An 18,438-nucleotide genomic window follows, 5' to 3' on the forward strand; every position below is an offset into this window, starting at 1 on the left:
CATGGAGCTCCTCACGGAGCCAGCACGAAGCCTGTTGTGAGTAGGCACGACGGCAGAAGCCCACCATGGAGCCCAGCACGGAGCCCGCCGCGGCCGCCCCTCACGGCCGCCCCGCCCCGCCCTGCCCCGCCCCGTCCTCGGTTCCTCCGGCCGCCAGGCGGCGCCGCAGCGTGCGGCGGGTGGAGCGGCCATGGCGCTGTCCGGCGACCTGTGGACAGAGCTGCCGGCTGAGCGCCGCATCTTCTGCTCCGTCCTGCTCTTCTCGTGGGCCGTCTACCTCTGGGAGGCTTTCCTGGCGCACCGGCAGGTCGGTGGGGCTCTGGCGGGGACAGTCGCTGGCGGGCCGGGGCTGTGCGGGGCCCGGCCCGGCCTCACGTGGAGGATGTCCGGGGCCGGGGCCGGGGCCGGGGCCGGGGCTGGGGCTGAAGCCGGGCGCCGTGGGGTCTGTCACCTGCCTGTGGAGGGCTCGGCCCTGCCCGGGGCGCGGCCTCAGCGCGCTGTAGCGGATGGTGGGAGCGCTCACAGCGACGAATTGGGCGAGTGCGGTAGGGTCACCGGCGACTCGGCATCCCTAGCAGCTCTGTCCTCCTCCCCGGGACAGTTGAGAAGAGAGAGCGGTATGAGCAAAAATGAGGAAATGCGTGAGTTGAAATAGCGACAGTTTAACCGGTGAAGGAAAGAGGAAGGAAGCGCTGCGAGCTTCCATCCCCGAGCAGGTGATGCCTGGGCAGCCTCCGAGCGATAGCCACCCTGGAAGGCACATCCCAGCCCCCGCTTCTTATTGCAGAGCACGACATAGAGGACGGAGTGTCCCTTTGGTCAGGTGCTGGCTGTCACCAGCCAGCCACATCTCCACCCCCAGCCTGCCACCTGGCAGGTGTAGCAGCATTCACACACCGGGGTGTTTGAGCCCTGGGATCAGGGACAGTGCAGCCTGATGCCCCGAGAGGGGAGAATGTGTTTTGAAGTGACAAAGGGTAGGAGCTTTTCCTTAGAGAACAGGTAAGTATACTGAAACAAGACAACTGAGGGAAAAGACTTTTAGTCTTAAAAATTTTTCAAGTGGCAAGTTCTTTACTGAAAATGAAATATCACCTCGTTTGTGCAGCCACTCCGTAGGTCTGTGTTCTGGTGAAGTCACATGGTTTGCACAGGAGGATCTGGTGTTTGTTTTCAAATGAGCTTAGCTGTTAACTGTGGTGTGGTAAGTAACATCCTGTGAAAAAATCCGTTTGTGTGATCTGTATTTGATCACACATAAGTTATTAAATCAGCAGTTCAGTTCCTGGTTACAACATAATAATTATGCTTCAGTTTTATATTTAGAACTTAATAGAAAACTGGAATTTAAGAATAATTGTTCCTTTGTGTGTTGGTTTTTCTTTTTAATTTTCTGTGGTGGCTCATGGGATCATTTTATGTGTTATTTTAAAATCTTATTTATCTCCTTTAAAATATTAGGTGTAGATTTTTAAGTTTTGTCTTCAATTTTTCAGAGGCGGGTGTATAGAACAACAACACATGTACCACAGGAACTGGGACAGATCATGGACTCAGAAACATTTGAAAAATCTCGCCTCTATCAGTTGGACAAAAGTACTTTCAGCTTTTGGTCAGGCCTCTATTCAGAGGTTGAGGGCACTGTAAGTACCTTTCGTATGATATTTTTCATGTACTCAAACTGTGAAGTACTTTGGTTCTTAGTGATCCCATGCAGCTGCACCATTGGCATTCTGGTGTCTACAGCAAACACTGACATTTATATTCTGGTTTTCCTTGTGGCTGTATTTGCTACACAAAAAGAAGTAATTATTCGGAAAGCATGTCATTTCTTTCTGCAGTGCTGAGTCATACCGCACAACTACAGTGTTAACTTACATTTTAATTATACTCTATAGGAGTTTCCATTGCAAAATAATTAAGCAGCATGAGAGTTATTTTAAACTGTTAAAATACAGACCTTTCCCTGTGTTTGGAGGAATGCAACTACTTTCATTTTTAGGTAAAATTTAAGTAGAAAGTAAAAAGAGAAGCTTGTGAGAACAGGGAATGTACTAATGGATACTTCTGAAGTATAAGAAGAATTACACTGGGCAAGTAACATTCACATATATGAGAGAACAGAGCCATTAAGTTAGAACAAAATATTTATGTGTGTGATTTACAGTCTTAAGAGAAACCTGTTCTAACTCAGTGCTGAAATGCATTGCTTATCACTGGCACAAAAGGAATCATGAAATGCCTGGCATTGCAAAGTAAAATTGAATTATGATCCTACTTCATGATGAACCTAAAGAAGCATAAATGTCAGTTATAAAAGATAATGAAAATAGGATTGTAAAATAGAGTCAGTCATGTAACTGTAGAACAATGATGCAAACCCAGTACTCAGAAATTTGGGTTACCTCTTAACTTTCACATTTCCTGATCTCCTTTGTGCTGCTTGACCTGTATTTCATTTCCTTTTGTATGAACTTCTAAGAAGGATGTATTGTCAATGCAATCTGTTATATTCCTCTTGTTGGGATTTTCAGTATTCTCAGTAGAACTCGAGACAATTTTTATATGAATTTGAAAAGTTTTATGTTTCTGACTGATTTTAGAGGCAGTATTTCATTTGGAAATCAAAGCTGCTCTCTGGCAGTGGGTTGGTGGATAAGGTGACGTGGAACCAGCTAGCAAATACAATGAGTCAAAAGGCTCTGAAGCTTTTTCTTGATTTCCAGAACTTTAGCCAAAACAGGTTCCTAAAGTTTCTAAAGAAAATACGCATGATTGGAATGAGCATCTTTTACCACTGAATTTAGTGCCCTGCTATTCAAAGACTTGAATCAGTTATCTGTGCTTATCTTCTTCTGGGCCTACTGTTGTTATAGTTGCCCAAAACATTGTAGCTGCTAAATAAGAGACATGAGTTTGCCAGATGGACTGTTAGTTGAATAAAGAACTGGCTGGATAACTGCATACAAGAGATAAAGCAAATGGCTCAGTTTTGAAGTGGAAAGCAGTGATGGCTCTCAAGGGTCCACATCTGGGAGAATGCTGTTTAGTATCTTCAAGGGACTGAGCGTACCCTTGGCAGGTTTGCAGCTGACACCAGGCTCGGTGGGCAGCTCATGGGCAGGAGGGACAGATGCTGACCTTCATCGGCTGAAGGCAAGGGCTTATGTAAATCTCATGGAGTTCAACAACGCCAGGTGCAAAGGGCTGCACATGGGTCAGTTCAATCCACAGCACCAGCACAGGGATGAGTTGACTGAGAGGAGCCCTGTAGAGAGACTTCAGGGTCCTGGTAGATGAAAACTTGGACATGAGCTGGCAATGCATGATTGCAGCCCAGAGAGCCAACCTTGTGCTGGGCTGATCCCCAGCAGCAGGGGCAGCAGGGTGAATGTCCCCCTCTGCTTCACTAAGATGAGTGAAGCACAGAGGGAGATTCACTGCCACCCATGGAGAGGCACAGCAGGACCCATGTCCTGCCAAGTGGGGTGAGTGAGCAGCTTGCCAGCACGGTTCCTTATTAAAACTAGCTCTCCAGGTTATGTTTAGTCCATTTCCCGTTGTTTCCAGGCTGGGAGGAGGTGGTTGAGCCACAAGATCCTCTCCAGCGTGCTGCCTTTGTTCTCCTGAGCACTGCGTGGTAGGCAGTGTAGGGACAGCCACCTTTTGCCTTTGTGTGGAAACAATGTGGAGCTGTCTCTCTTCAGGAAGCAATTTTGTGTGTTTGGTAGTAAATATCATTGTGGGTAAAGCACTTTCTCTTGTGTCCTCTTTTATTTATACTCCTGTGTTTATTCACATTATTCTTTGTTTTCTCAGCCCACAAGGTCCAGTGTTGCAGTCCTCTGCCATCTTGTTTTTGCCTTGGGGGGACCGGGCAATATCTTGCCTTTGTTGGTTAAACCAGTTCTCTCTTTTGTACAGTTTTCTTTTCAAAGTTGTATTTACTGCTGTTTTCTTCAGTAAATTGTGACTCTAATGTATAATCACTGAGTTGGGTTTTTTTGTTATTCCCCTCCACCATTGAAAAGGTGCACTTGAGGTGTCCTTAATTTCTCCACTGAACTTTTCAAATCACCACACTTGCTTTGATCATTTCCATCTCCTCCTGACACTGAAAATACACCTTGAGTGTTAGGTTGTAAGAGTAAGCCTTTTCAAAATAAAGAAATACATAAACCCCATGTGTCATCAATATTGGAAGGCTGCTTGCTTGAAAACTGATTTTATGTATTGTGACGCATCACTCGCTAAGAAGGTAAATGTGAAACATTTACAAGTTGAGCTGTATGAGAAATGCTGCCAGGCCTGGCTGTGAGCTGCAGTGAGCACTTACTTCAGTAGCTCTAGCATGGGTATTTCTTTGATGTTGGTGTATCCCAGATGTTCACTCCCTGTTCCTTGGCAGCCAATATGTCAGGAGAGGCTGGGAGCAGGCACGAGGAGGAGACCATGAAGCTTTCTTCAACATGGCTGTAGCAACTCCAGTACTGAAACTGGGGCTTTTCTCTGGGCAGGGAACACAGGTGAACCTCTAGGAGAAGAGGGCAGCTCCTCTTCAAGAGGAGAGGCTGCAATATGAATATATGTGTGTGGTTATACAACCACAGGGCACATGAGCTTTAAGTTCTTCTGAAGATGTACCTTTCATCTGAGCCAGTACAGTGGCAAAGTATACAGAAAATAGGCTTGGAAATATGCTAGGTTTTCACAGGAAAAAATTACTTACCTGCTCTCTGTTTCTGTAAAGTAAAAATTAATTAATGCCAGATATTGCAGGATTGTTTTATCACTGCTATGATCAGAGGAGTGGCAAAAAGCTAATTATAAAACTGGTCTCATTCACCCTTAAAAGGTTCTTATCATGCTGAAACGTTAGTAGACTAAGATGAAAGTGTGTTTCATACTACCTCTGTGGTATGTGGTTTTGTTTTTAAGATGATTCTCCTCTGTGGAGGAATTCCTTTTCTATGGAAACTGTCTGGTCAGATCTCTGGTCGTGCTGGGTTTGGACCAGAATATGAGGTAAGTAGGTTTTAAATTCCTGTGAGAGTGTTTAGTCCCTACTGCAATAATTATTTTTAAATTGGTATTTAGTTAAAAGTGAGATTTAGCTAACCTGTAATACAGTAAAAATAACAGATATTTTCTGGTGCACACAATGACTCTGATTCTGAGAACTGGTAACAGAAAATTAGCTTGCTTTTAAATTAGCTTACTAATTAAAACAGCCTTATGTGTTAAAAGCAAAGTCTGGTATCTGCTTGAGTCAAATGGGATGGTGGGCTGGGGTTTAGGGAGCTCTTTATTTGGATGTTTTATTTTTACTAATCCTAGAATTGATCTACCTGCACACTAAAAGGGTAAGAAATTTGAGTCTACTGCTTATGTTACCTTTGTGCTGTGGATGAGGCATGTATCCAAATTTGTGTTCCAAATCTGTGTTCCAAATCCTTAGTAAGCTATTATAGTGAGCAATAATTAGTCATCATGAACAAGTTAATTCTGTGAATTTATCTAGCATCATCTTCTAACCAGTTTCAGTTAAACCACAACCTAAAAGCCATTTTTAACACCCAGAATATTTGTTAGTATGGGTCAGTAAATATCAGGTGGTTTTGATATCAGGTTTTGTTTTGTTTTATTTTTTAGATTGTTCAGTCATTGGTATTTCTGCTGCTTGCAACACTCTTCAGTGCATTGACTGGTCTCCCATGGAGTTTATATAATACATTTGTCATAGAAGAGAAACATGGCTTCAATCAACAGGTATTGCAGAGAGCACTTGTACTGACCAAATTGGTTCCGATTGCTTAGATAGACTGGTCCTTTCATGAATGTGCCACACAAAATAATGGTTTGGGTCAGGCTTTACTAAGGAAGAGTGCATCTGCATGGGCTTGAATCCATGTAAATGTAAGGAGCTACTAGGAGAGTTCCTTTTTGACTGACTCTGATTCTTATGACACTGTCATTGCTGTTTTGCCATTTGTCTTAACTGAAGGGATCAGTTCACTAACCAGAATGGCATATTAGTATTTACATTGACATCACTGATCTAATTTATCCTTTCTTTGCAGACACTGGGATTTTTTTTTAAGGATGCTATCAAGAAGTTTGTTGTGACTCAATGTATTCTGTTGCCAGTGACATCCCTTCTGCTTTACATTATTAAAATAGGGGGAGACTACTTTTTTATCTATGCCTGGCTCTTCACGTTGGTTGTTTCCTTGGTGAGTATGAGAAGAGGTTTGGGTTTCTTCCAGACTCCAGCTTACTGGCATGGCTCACCATGCTGAATGCAGCTGAAAGGAAATGAAGAAAAATCTAAATCTCCTGTGAATTTTAATGTCTACAAACTGTTAACAGAGTGTCTTGCTCTCAATATACTTGTTCAGGAATAATAGCTCATATTAGTTGTCCACATTAATGTCATATATATATATAATCTATTTAATACTGGAGTGTCTTCATCAATTGAAAGAGAAGCACTGATAAAGCTTTAGAATAGGTACTGGAAATACAGCACTATGTGGTGATTTGTTTTCCTTTCTCCTGAACATAGAGGTGAGAACCAGAAAATATGCCACGTTCCTCTCTCTCACTTTCTTATCACAAACTAGTATTTTATTTTTGCTCTGCCTGCACCTTCCTGTTGAGCTGTCCACATAGATTTTGTTCTGAGGTTCTACAGATGCTTTAGAACCTGATATAACAGGGGTTGGTCTATCTTTTATACTACAAAAGCTAGAAAATAAAGCATCTTGGCAAGCTGCAAACTTCTGTATTGAAAGAACATTTTCCTGGCTCACTCTTTTCCTCTGAGCTCCCTCCACCCCTGAGAGTTAAATGCATGCTTAGACAATTGGTGTGTTGCCACCTCACTGCAACTTTATAGTTGCATTTTCAGGCTTTAATGTGTTTGAACAGCATTTGACATGCAAAATCATCCTAAGAGGTATTAGATGTACCCTTTAGAGTCTGGTTTAGGGAAAATTCCAGTTCCATAACTCTGTAATCAGAGTTAGAGTTGCATCCTCCTACTAGTCTGTTATGCCTGCTGATACCAAGGCATTACACAAAGATCTGAGATAAAACCTTAAAATTAGGCCCCACGTGCCTATATGGTCTGAAACACTAGTCTGGACTGAAAAGCTGATTTTTACTCTATGAAATACCCTCCTACACCTTCTGCAAAATATCTGCAGAGATTTAAGCCCCTAAAAATTACAGTAACAAAACTTATTTTAGTGGTGTTTCATATTGATGCCCTCACTTGCTGTGACTTTGCTAAAGTCAGTTTTTCTGATTTTTGTTTTCATTGGACTTTTTCAGCAGTGCACCTACTGTCAAAAGTCTATGTACTTGTTTTCAGTAAAATAAAATGTATCAAGATAATTTTGAATTTAATGTTGATGTCCGTTTGCCTCTCATATTCTGTTCCTTTTTATCTAACCAGAATTTAAACTTATAAAACAAATAAATAAAAATAATTTTGTAGTGATCCAGAGTGTGAGGAAAGGGAGTTCAGCTTTTCTTTCCATCACATTATTCTAGTTCTGGATTTCTCAACTGGGCTGCAGCTGATGCCAGTTTGAAGAGATGCAGGTGCACAGTACTGATGTTTTTAGGTCAAGGCTATTAGTCATTGTGGAGACAGAGGCATTGGGCAGACAACTGCCTTAGCCCTGCAGACAGCTGGGAGACAGAAAGCAGGGGACATGAAATTTCTTGCCTCTTTTTAGACAGTTGTTTTGCAACTTAGCAGGAATTAGTCCCACTTCTTCTGTCTCTTGGTTCCTTCATCTCTCTGCTGAGTATGAAAAACTTTAGAGCTTTCCAGGCTTGCTGGAAGTGACAGCCTTTCACTGATGAGCCCCCTGCTCCCAGAGGCCTTGTCTTCTGCACTGTTCACAGTAGTTCTGCTCAAGTGTGTAGGTGGTTTGTGCACAGTTTGCTGAACTGTGGACTGGCCACCAGACAAAGCAGCCCATAGAGAGCCTGCCTATAGATCCCACTTCATACAGGACTCTGAATGACTCATGAATGCTGTATGACTTTATCAAATGTTTTTTTCTGAAATTGTGCCCTCTTTTTGAACTTTTTGCTCCACCTTTAGCACTAAATAGGTTTGTATGTCCTGTTCTTAATATCTGCATGTGTTTTCAGGTGCTTGTTACAATCTATGCAGACTATATTGCACCTTTGTTTGATAAATTCATTCCGCTTCCGGAGGGAGAGCTCAAGCAGCAAATTGAAACAATGGCAAAGAGCATTGACTTCCCATTGACTAAGGTGTATGTTGTTGAAGGTGAGGTTTTGTTATTTTTTTAAATAAAAAGGCTTTGTAATTTTAAACTTCTGGGATTTTAGCATTGACTGTGGATGCTGTAGTAGGGCAGTTGCTAACATTGCTCAGATACTGCAATACTTGCTAATGTCTGTAGCATTTGCGTGGTCTTTTTCCTGAAGCTCAGTGCACAGCCTGAACTCATCTTCTGGTTGGAAGCATTTTCCTGGGTCTGTGGAATGGAAATACACAGCTCGGTCAGGAGTGGAAGCACAAAAGTATGCAAGATTATAATTTTAGAACTGTGAAACAAAGGGAATAGCTGTTTCCTTTCACCTTTGCTGGCACATTTGAAAGAATTCTACATGATTTGGCACAGGTTCTTTGCCTGGAGCAGTGTCAATTCAGAATGCTCTTTCTACTCTAAATCTGAAATTGCAATCAAATTTGCTTTTCTTCTTGGACATCAGCTGTTCACGACTGCTCTTATGGTTTTAGTGCTTTTAGTGATTACACACTACATTTCTCTATTGGAGTCATCATTACTTAGATTTTAGAATATGTTTCAGTTTCCAAACAGATCTGCTTGATGTACAGTTCATTTGGGGACTTTGAGAATTCCTCTGGAAGAATCTGGTCTGTCATACTGTACAGGCTTCAGTGCATGGAATTATTCAGATCATGGTCTTTAAATTTTCCCCTCAGGTTCTAAGCGTTCTTCCCACAGCAATGCTTATTTCTATGGATTCTTCAAGAATAAGCGGATAGTACTCTTTGACACACTCCTGGAAGATTATTCTGCTTTGAACAAAGAGCCAGCAGAAGGAGAAGATGGTGAGAATGAAGAAACAAAGTCCAAAACCAAAGTGAGTTTGTCTTTCATTGTGTTGTTTATATTAACTTCTTGGTGAGATACTCCCTTGTGTTTTCTAATGTGTTTTGAAGGTCTTGAGTAAATTGCTAAAACCCAAACCCTAATGATTTCAACACTGAATTATGCCTTGTTTGCTAATTGGAATTCTGAGGCTATGTGAGTTCTGCAGATACCACCAGAGACTGTAAAAATCCACAGGGGCTTTAGCAAAACATTAGTTCCTGCATGTAAAAACTAGATCTTCCCTATAATTCTTTGAATAAGGGACCTGTTCGGGGTCCTCATCTTCTCTTGGGACTGCCATACCAAAGCTTCCCTTTGAAGAAAATACTTCTAATTCTTAGTGTGTCATTTGTGTGCCTTTTACTGCATGCAGAGTTTTTGGTGCAGGAGGACAGACAGATTGCACATGTGCATTCTCTCATGCTCTGGTCAAGAACAGGATGGTGGCCTGCCACTGGCCTTCCTTTGATGTGCAGCTGCACATCATGAGTCTGCTGGAACTGCTGTTGTGGCCTCAGAAGAGTATGGAAATGACTAAAGCTAATAGAGTATTTTCTGGATAACCTGAAGGACTTATTCTGAGAAAAACAAATGGCCTTGTGCAGTTTAGACCTAAGGTTAGGCCAATTTCTAGATTGTTGTTCAGTCCAGCTTCTGTTCCTTGACACGTCAGTGGTGTCCAGGGTTTTGTTTGGCAAATACTGCTGAAGTGGGTGGTGAGAGGGAGGGGATATTGAGCTCACCTGATCTGGTCATAATGAGAGACTGTGTTCCATTTCAACAGGTTCTTCAGCCTTTATGTTTGCTTCTGACTTGCTAATGGAACTTTGAAGGTGCAGATGTCCTTCCTAATTATAGCTTTAAGGCGTGTCATAGGGCTTTTTGAAGAAGACAGTTCCTTTTAAAAGGAACAGTACTGCCTTGGGAGGAAGGCTACATGTTGAGTGTTGAAGGAAACAAGTAACAAGGCTTTGCTCTCAATTCCCCTCTGAAGGTCTGCAGCTCTGAATACCTGTTTCCAGTGTAATGCTTTGCTTGAATAAAAAGACAGGATGAGAAGGGATAGGAGAGCATTTGGAAGGCGAATCTTCCAGTGTTCTTTCAGATTTGCATTAGCATGTTTGCATACATAGAAATAAGAGATCACCACCTCGTAGTAGAAATCTTCTTAACCTTAAAAGGTTATATTTCTGTAAGTATCTTCATGAAAAAGGCTCAGCAAGAAATTATATGTGTATTTCTGGTATTAGAAGGGAATGGCCTGATCTAGGGACACTTAAGTGATCAAGAAAAAAACAAATTAGTAAGAAATTCATTTGGTTGTGTTCAGACATACCTGATAATACTTCTGCTTTGTTATTCCTCAGAATAAGAAACAAGGATGTAAAAATGAAGAAGTTCTGGCTGTACTCGGTCATGAATTGGGTCACTGGAAACTAGGTCATACTGTCAAAAATATAATCATCAGCCAGGTAAGTTATTTTAAACTTTTTTTGCTTTTTTTTCCTGGAGCATCTGTAATTGTAGCTGTTTCCAAATGCCCTCTTTCAGATTTGTTAGTGTACATTCACCTGATATGCTGTGTGACAGGAAGCTGGTCTGGATCACAGCCATCCTTCTTTTCTGTTCTGTGTGTTTCAATAACAAAAAATATTCTGGCACCTTCTATTTTTAAAAAGACAAAAAACCCCCATTTGGATAGCTAATCACCCCCTCTAGAAAACTTGATAAGATATGGTCCTGCCTCTTTGCTCTGAAAAGCCAGGCAAGCACAGTGTTTGTACAGGACGCTGCACAGCTTGGATGGAAGCACAGATTGTTTCCAGGAACAGAAGTACAACACAGCACAGACACATTTTGTTTGGCTTTAAACTTTTCAGAACCTATACTTAATTCCAAGGAGATGGGTTCTATCCTGTACTCCCTCCTCTCTTCTCTTCTTGCTTTTTCATCTCCCTTCATTATTTGTTTTTTGTTTTTTGGTCACTGGCAGAAAATAGTGCTTCTTCTACTGTTGCATTTTCAGAAAGCAGGTAAAGACCAACTGTTTGTTTCTCTCTGTGTATTAGTTCAAAAGTAATCTACTTGTTTTTTTTACAGTGGCATCCATTTGCAAATCTATAATGTGATGTTATGTAGACCTATCTTAATCAAGAATATTTTTTCTTTTCTCCAGATGAATTCCTTCCTTTGCTTCTTCTTGTTTGCTGTGCTAATTGGTCAGAAAGAACTCTTTGCTGCATTTGGTTTCTATGACACCCAGCCTACCCTGATAGGCTTGATGATTATTTTCCAGTTCATTTTTTCACCTTACAATGAGGTAACTTGTTTTCAAGACATAGACTCTGAAGTATCATCCTATTTAAATAACGATTCTGTTTTTTCAGGGGAAGGTTGAATTTGTAGGGGCTGTATTGGGTGTCTCATTTTGATAATCAGGCTTAGTGCTGCATGTTGGGTAGCACTCCCAGTTTCAGGTGTGGCTTGGATAAAGCTTAGTGAGATCAGTCTACAACCACAGCCATGCGTGGGATGTGGGAAGCTAGGTTTGGTGGTATTTACTGGCACTGAAGGAATTTGCAGATAGCTGAATTTTAAAGTAATTTTAATGCATTTCTCTCCACAGGTTCTCTCATTTTGTTTGACAGTATTAAGCCGACGATTTGAGTTTCAAGCTGATGCATTTGCCAAGGAACTTGGGAAGGCTAAAGACCTATATTCTGCTTTGATCAAGCTAAACAAAGATAATTTAGGATTCCCTGTTTCTGACTGGATCTTTTCAATGTGGCATTACTCCCACCCACCCCTTTTAGAAAGACTTCAGGCCTTGAAAGATGCAAAGCAAGAGTGACAGCACTGATTGCTGGTTCAGAGACAGTGCTTCCATCTCAGAAGCAAAGTTCAGAGCTGCTTTTTAATTTTTTTTTAAATGGATAATGCGAATTAAGTGCGCTGTTAACAGCACCACAGATCTGAGTATCCTGAAACAGGTATTAAATTATAAATGACTTATTTTTAACAAAAACAAAACTGTGGAACTTAATTTAGAAAAAGTGCTGGGTGAAGACCTTCCCCCCCACCCGCCACACTGACTTTTATTTCCATATCATAGTATAGACTTTTAAAGGGAGGAAAACAAGTGTAGAGTTCAAAGCACCTTTCTCTTCAAGTTTATGTATGCCTTGAACATAGCTTTTGATGCTTTTTCTATTCTCAGCATTCTGTGAACCTTCCCAGTCTCACCCTCTTCACAGTGAAGAGGCTTTGGGTGACTTGATTTCCTGTATAACGATACTTGTGCTTGCCAGTGTGTTTTAAAAAGCTGAATGCAGCTGCAGGCTTTTCTCCTGCATTCATGTGTGTCATAATGAAAAATACTACTTAATAAAACCTACTTTCTCTGAAGTGTGGGAAGAAGGATGAATTATAGCTGAGGAAATGTACCATGTCTTCCTTGAAAATGAGCACTAGGTGGTATTTAGTAGCATTATAGTGGGATTAGGCTGCTCCTATTGCCCCCAGGGCTGCTGGGGGTATGGAAGGATGTTACAGAGAATCAGAATGGGACCCACACATTTGAGAAAATTGCTAATTCTCTCTTGTTCTCCCTTTTTCCACATCTCCGTTCCTCCATTTCTGTTGTGCTTTGCCTAGATTTCTTGTGTATATGGAAGTGTTCAGTTGCTCAGACAGTGTATCAGAGCCACACTTTCATTCTGAGGGGGCTTATCCTCCATTCCATTGAGGGTTTTTCATTAATATGAATCCAGCTGAAATAGTAGTGTTGGCATACTTACTCTTCATCATTGTTCTTATATATCAAAATTCTTACATACAAAAAGCCCAGGAAAAAGTTTGCCCACATCAGTTACTGAAGAAAAAAGTGGGTAAAAGTGGAAATGGCTTCAGCATTGATTATCTCAGACTTTTCTGATGAAAAATAGGATTATATTTACTTTTGTTGAAGTAAAAATAAAAGTAAGATATAAGTTTGCATGTGCATACAAATGTTTTAACCAGTGTGAATATACATACTCCATATAAAAATCAGACTTTCTATCTGTAGTAAATTAAAAAGTTCTGCTCAGCTCTGTACAAAGAGAGAAGTCATCAAAGCAAATTGTCATTGTTTCACATGTCATAATATTCTCATACATTTTATTGTTAGCTTAAATTTGTTTTTCTGATCATAAGGAAAAATGCCTTACAAGATGATGGGCACAATGATGTCTTGGGTGAAACAAGATGTTGCTGAAAGCCCTTTGTATGCCTTATTCTAATTGAGTTTATACCCCAGCAAATATGGAGCTAAGCTATAGATACGGATTTAGGAGACAGTTTTACAAGTCTGGAGAGCCTATATTTGTCATGTGAACTGTATTTAATAAAAGGCCCTCAAAAATAAAAGCATTAACTTGAATCTGTCAATTCAGAAGAATAAATGTGTCAAGTTTTGAATGAGATGTTGGCTGGTGTAAAGCTATGTTAAGTGTGCTCTGAGAAAATAATTTGTCTCATCCATTAGGTAAAAATTGTATGCAAAAATTAATTTTCTGGCTATTCCAGAAATTTGGGTAAATGCAAACAAAAGGGGATTAAAGTGTGAAGATGAAGGAAATGCCAGTTCCTATGGAAGCATGAAATACTTAAAATACCTAGCTCACAGGTGAAGATAGTGTTCTTATAGCAATTGCCTGTTACTTCCTTTTCTCCCCTATCAGTATTTAATTATCTCTGCAGTTCTTCTAGCTGGATTTCATATATAACTACTGAACAAGGTTTCAGAGTTGGTTCCATTCTGCTCCAGTTGCTTCTCAGCTCTACAGTTGTAAGTGTGTGCTGCTGAGCTCCTACCTGCCCACATTCCTACTGGGCATCTGGAGTGCATCAGCTACACCTTGCAGACCTTCTACAGCCTCATATTGCTTCCTGTCTTTCTGAGAATGGTCAAAATTACACCTAAATCTTCCTGTGCACCTTCTGCCTTCCCAGGTACCTAAATGCTCCCACAGTGTCTACACGGCCATGTGATAAGCCAGCATCAGCTTTGTGACAAAGTAGGTCTGCTTAAGAGCAGCCACCTCCCTTCCAGGGAGTGACCAATTTTAAGGAAAGAGGCAAGAAAATTACCAAGCGTGCATTTAGTTTTCTGTTACTTCTAGCAAATACTCTTCAGATACTCAAGGGAGCCCAGAGCAGAACATCTCTGGCATCTGTGGGACTGCTGGGCATTCATCAGCAGAGTCCTGTCCAAAGGCTGGAGCTTCAACTTCTGCTTCCTGCCTTACCAGCTTTTTCTGCTGGTCTAAGTAGAAACCTGAGAGAAGATACGCTGAGGAAAAGCAGACCTTGAAAGGTGACAGCAGGACTAAAACTTGAATCCTTTGTCAACGTGAAGCTTGATGGGTCTTGGCAATGTGTGCTGGCGGCCCAGAGAGCTACGTGCCCTGGGCTGATCCCCAGCAGGGATGGCAGGACGAGGGAGGGGATTCTGCCCATCTGCACAGCTGCCTTCAGCTCTGGCATCCCCTACACAAGAACGATCTGTTGGAATGAGTACAGAGGAGGCCACAGAGATGTTCCCCCCACAGAGATGGTGGAGCCCCTCTGCTCTGGAGACAGGATGGGAGAGCTGGAGGTGTTCACCTGGAGAAGGCTCCAGTGAGAGCTCAGAGCCCCTTCCAGGTGATAAAGGGGCTGCAAGAGAGCTGAGAGGGGCTTTGGACAAGAACCTAGAGTGATAGGACAGGGATGGATGGATGGCTTTAAGCTGAAGGAAGGTAGATTTAGATCAGATATTATGAAGAAATTCTTTCCTGAGGGACAACTGGCACAGGTTGCCCAGAGAAGCTGTGGCTGCCCATCCCTGAAAGTGTCCAGGTTTGACAGGGCTTGGAACAACCTGGTCTAGTGGAAGGTGACCTTGCCCATGCTTTAAGATGATCTCTAAGGTCCCTTCCAATCCAAACCATTCTGTGATTCTGTGATAAAACAGGCATAAACGTCTGCCTTTCACAGCGTTTCAAGCGCCTCCATTTGTTCACGCAGGACTGTTATGGGCATAGGGCTCCTTACTGCTCTGGGTCGCCAGCACCTCCTGCTGCTGTGCACGCGGGGCAGGTGCGCAGGCCGTGCGTGCCGGTCGGCTCGCGATGCCGGGGGCGATGCGCGAGCCCCGTGCCCGCTCAGGCTCCGCGGCGGCGAGCGCGGCCCGCGGGGCCCGGAGCGGCAGCGGCGCGGCTGCCAGGCCGGCCCGCGAGCTGCAGGGGGCGCTGCGGCGCAGGACCCGCCCGCGGGGCCGCCTCCGCGCGCGCGCGCGGCGGCCCGGACGTGACGTGGGGCTGGGGCCGCAGCCCCGCGCGGCTCCTTTGTGCGGCGGGGGCGATGCTGGCGGGCGGCAAGAAGGGCGCGGAGGCGGCGGCGGGCGGCGAGGCCGGGCCGGAGGCGCCGGTGCCCCCGCCCGCCGCCGCCGGGGCCCTGGGCTCCTCTTCGGATAGCGGCGGGGCTTCGGAGCGCACGCCCCGCAAGAAGGAGCCGCCGCGGGCCTCGCCGCCGGGCGGTGTGTCCGAGCCGTCGGCCGTCGGGGCCACCCCTGCGCCCGGCGCCGAAACCACCGGCATCGCCGAGACCCCCGAGGGCCGCAGGACCAGCCGCCGCAAGCGAGCCAAAGTAGGTGTGGGGCAGCCCGCTTGCGGGCCTCGCCGGCGCCTCGTGCGCGACGCGCTCGGGCCGGCAGGGGCGTCCCGGCCCCGGGCCTGGTCGGCCTGCCCTTCCTCGGGGCGTCCCGGTCCCGCTCGGCCAGCCCTTCCTCGGGGCGTCCCGGTCCCGCTCGGCCAGCCCTTCCTCGGGGCGTCCCGGTCCCGCTCGGCCAGCCCTTCCTCGGGGCGTCCCGGTCCCGCTCGGCCAGCCCTTCCTAGGCCCCGGCCCTGCCGGGGGGCTCAGCACGGGACCGGGCCCTGCCGAAGGGGGCGGGTAGCATGCCTGGGTCGGAGGGCTCCGGTGTCGTGAGTGCGAAGGACAAACACGCGGGCGCGCAGGAAGCCACATTGGATTAAGATTAAGATCAAGATATCTCCTGTTCTAGCTCACTTTCGTGGGCTCTAGGGAGGACTCATGCCCAGTCATAAAAGAGAGTTTTATGCAGCTGTTTAGGAACTTTCTGCGGTTTCTGATCGGATACCGAGCAGTAAAAACACCCCAAGTCCATGGCAGTGCATTGGAACGCTCGTGAACTTATATTTTATCAGCAAATTCTTCTGTTACTGTGGTATATGGATGCAGCCCCTCCAGGCTCATGTGCACGGGATGATGCTGGTTTTGCAGGGTTGTGAAGGTGATGGCCATGCCTAGTGCACTGTTCCTCACCTTCCCTCTGTTGCTGTTGGAGAGCTGAGTCAAGGCTCTGTAAGGGTGGAATTTAGCAATGAAATCTAACAGCTGCAAAAGGTCTCCAGTAGTTTGGGTCTGTAGTATGTAATTCTCATTTGTTCTGAATATATGAGAGCATAACCTTTTTTTTTTTTTTTTTGTAAAATCTTTTTTTGGAAACCTTGTTTTAGAAGATATTGAAGATCTGGAATGTGCCAGGGGTTAGGGTGTTTGACATGGAAGCTGAAATTACTTTTTGGAACTGTTTTGTCCTGTGGTATTGAATGTGGCTCTTCAGAGCTGTTGTGTGATGTGATGACTGAACTGGTCTTTCACACATACGAGCTGTTGGGTTGGTCAGTCTGGTGCATCTTTTAAATCAAAATAAAGTAGGTGTAGACTGGACATAAGGAAGGCATTTTTTGCAATGAGGGTGTTGAGGCCCTGAAACAGAGAAGCTGTGGCTGCCTCATCCCTGGAAGTGTTCATGGACACATTGGAGAGGGCTTGGAGCACCCTGGTCTAGTGAAAGGTGTCCCTGCCCAAGGCAGGGTGGGTGGAATGAGATGGGTTTGAATGTCCCTTCAGTGCAAACCATTCTGTGATCTTCAGAGGCAGCATTCCTTCTTTATAGTGGTCTGGTAACTAGTAGGAATTAGTGCTTTATGTGGTTGTGTGTTGGTGGTGTTTGCACTGACAGTACCCATCTGCAAAGGGTGTTTGTCTCTTGTGGCACCCCTTGAGCACTCAGGCCAGCATGAAGTGACCTTCCCATGAATGGTTGTGGTGTGAACACAGTTTGGGAGGGTATCTAGGTTAAAAATAAATCTAGAGAAGAGCTTAGGGTGTTTAATTGAACTTGGTTGTTCTTCAGAAGTTGTGGAGCTCAAAGGGATTGGGAGATTTCGAAGGGCCTTTGGACAGAAGGAAGCTGTGTGTGGCTTCAAATAGCCCTGGTAATGTACAGATGTGCTGAGTGCTCACCGTTACTTGCTTCAGAGGGGGAGTTCACAGGAGGTCCTGGAGGTGCAACAGTGTGAAAAACTGAATATGCTGGATGTTGTGGAATATAAATATTTAAAAGACAGCAGATAATGGATTATATTAGTATCTTAAAGAATCCAGGGTTTCCTGTACATAGGCTTCCCAAAGCTACTTTGAATTGTGCCCATTATTGCTCTTTTTTAGTGGCTGAACTTTGACTATGAAAGATTTTTTCTTCTGGTGAGAATTCCAGAGTTGTTTTTGTCATTTCCTGGTGGAAGCTGACCTGTTGGATATGGGAGGATCACTAGCTGCTTTCTTTTTATTTTTCCCATGGCTGCATATTGAAAAGTGCTTTTTTCCTTTCCAATCAGTAAGGGAATTCAACAGTGGTATACAGAACTTTCTTACTTTGGGTTAAAGCTTGGTTGACTAAGCAGTATGAGATGCAGCCCTTCCAGGCTAGTTCTTGGGGTTTCCATGTTCCTTCAAGTTGGAGTGAGTCTTTTTTGGCTGATAATTTTATTTATTTTTACTGGAGAACAGTAACAGAACAAGACATATATGGCAATAAAGACTGAGGGGGATGAGGGGAAGGGGTATTTCTTGTGTTGAGCCACTAGTGTGACCATTCTTGAGAGGCAGTAGCTGTGAGCCTCTGTACCAGGACAAGATTACCAGTAGGCAGCAAACCATACAGGGCACAGGTGGGATTTCTGCAGGAAATCTCATGTGCACTTCTGGTCATCAGTCTTAGCAGATGAAATTTGAGTTTGAATACATGGAGTGAACACAGAAGCTGCTTTTCATCATTTGGCAGGGATGTGAAGGAAGGGAAGAAAATGAGAGAGGTTAAATTATAATATAATACACATTAACTGGGCTTGATGAAAGCTCCTACTACAGGGTGCTGAAGATT

At 43.9% G+C, this 18,438-nt stretch overlaps 2 protein-coding genes across 5 annotated transcripts in view; both read left to right on the plus strand.

The window, feature by feature from the left end:
- The first annotated feature begins 171 nt into the window (after window positions 1-171).
- ZMPSTE24 (zinc metallopeptidase STE24) lies at window positions 172-13,595 on the plus strand. Of its 2 annotated transcripts, XM_053998704.1 has the most exons (11): window positions 218-307; window positions 1,109-1,204; window positions 1,497-1,643; window positions 4,939-5,025; window positions 5,653-5,769; window positions 6,081-6,233; window positions 8,170-8,311; window positions 8,996-9,156; window positions 10,535-10,639; window positions 11,344-11,487; window positions 11,794-13,595. In XM_053998704.1, the coding sequence occupies exons 2-11, from the start codon at window positions 1,142-1,144 to the stop codon at window positions 12,016-12,018; spliced, it is 1,344 nt and encodes a 447-aa protein (XP_053854679.1). In that variant the 5' UTR covers window positions 218-307; window positions 1,109-1,141; the 3' UTR covers window positions 12,019-13,595. The 2 variants fall into 2 exon arrangements, with proteins under 2 accessions (XP_053854678.1, XP_053854679.1); XM_053998703.1 differs by lacking the exon at window positions 1,109-1,204 and having other exon boundaries at window positions 172-307.
- The window catches only part of KDM1A (lysine demethylase 1A), a 31,191-nt gene continuing 24,759 nt past the window's right edge, over window positions 12,007-18,438 (plus strand). For 2 of the 3 annotated variants that reach the window (XM_053998700.1, XM_053998701.1), the window contains exon 1: window positions 12,007-12,157. In XM_053998700.1, coding sequence (XP_053854675.1) covers window positions 12,104-12,157 — 54 coding nt within the window. In that variant the 5' untranslated portion in view covers window positions 12,007-12,103. Of the gene's footprint in view, window positions 12,158-15,536; window positions 15,837-18,438 lie in introns of those variants that run through there. The other variant, XM_053998702.1, reaches the window with a different exon arrangement.

Source organism: Vidua macroura, chromosome 25 (genome assembly GCF_024509145.1).
Source record: "Vidua macroura isolate BioBank_ID:100142 chromosome 25, ASM2450914v1, whole genome shotgun sequence".
NCBI lineage: Eukaryota > Metazoa > Chordata > Aves > Passeriformes > Viduidae > Vidua > Vidua macroura.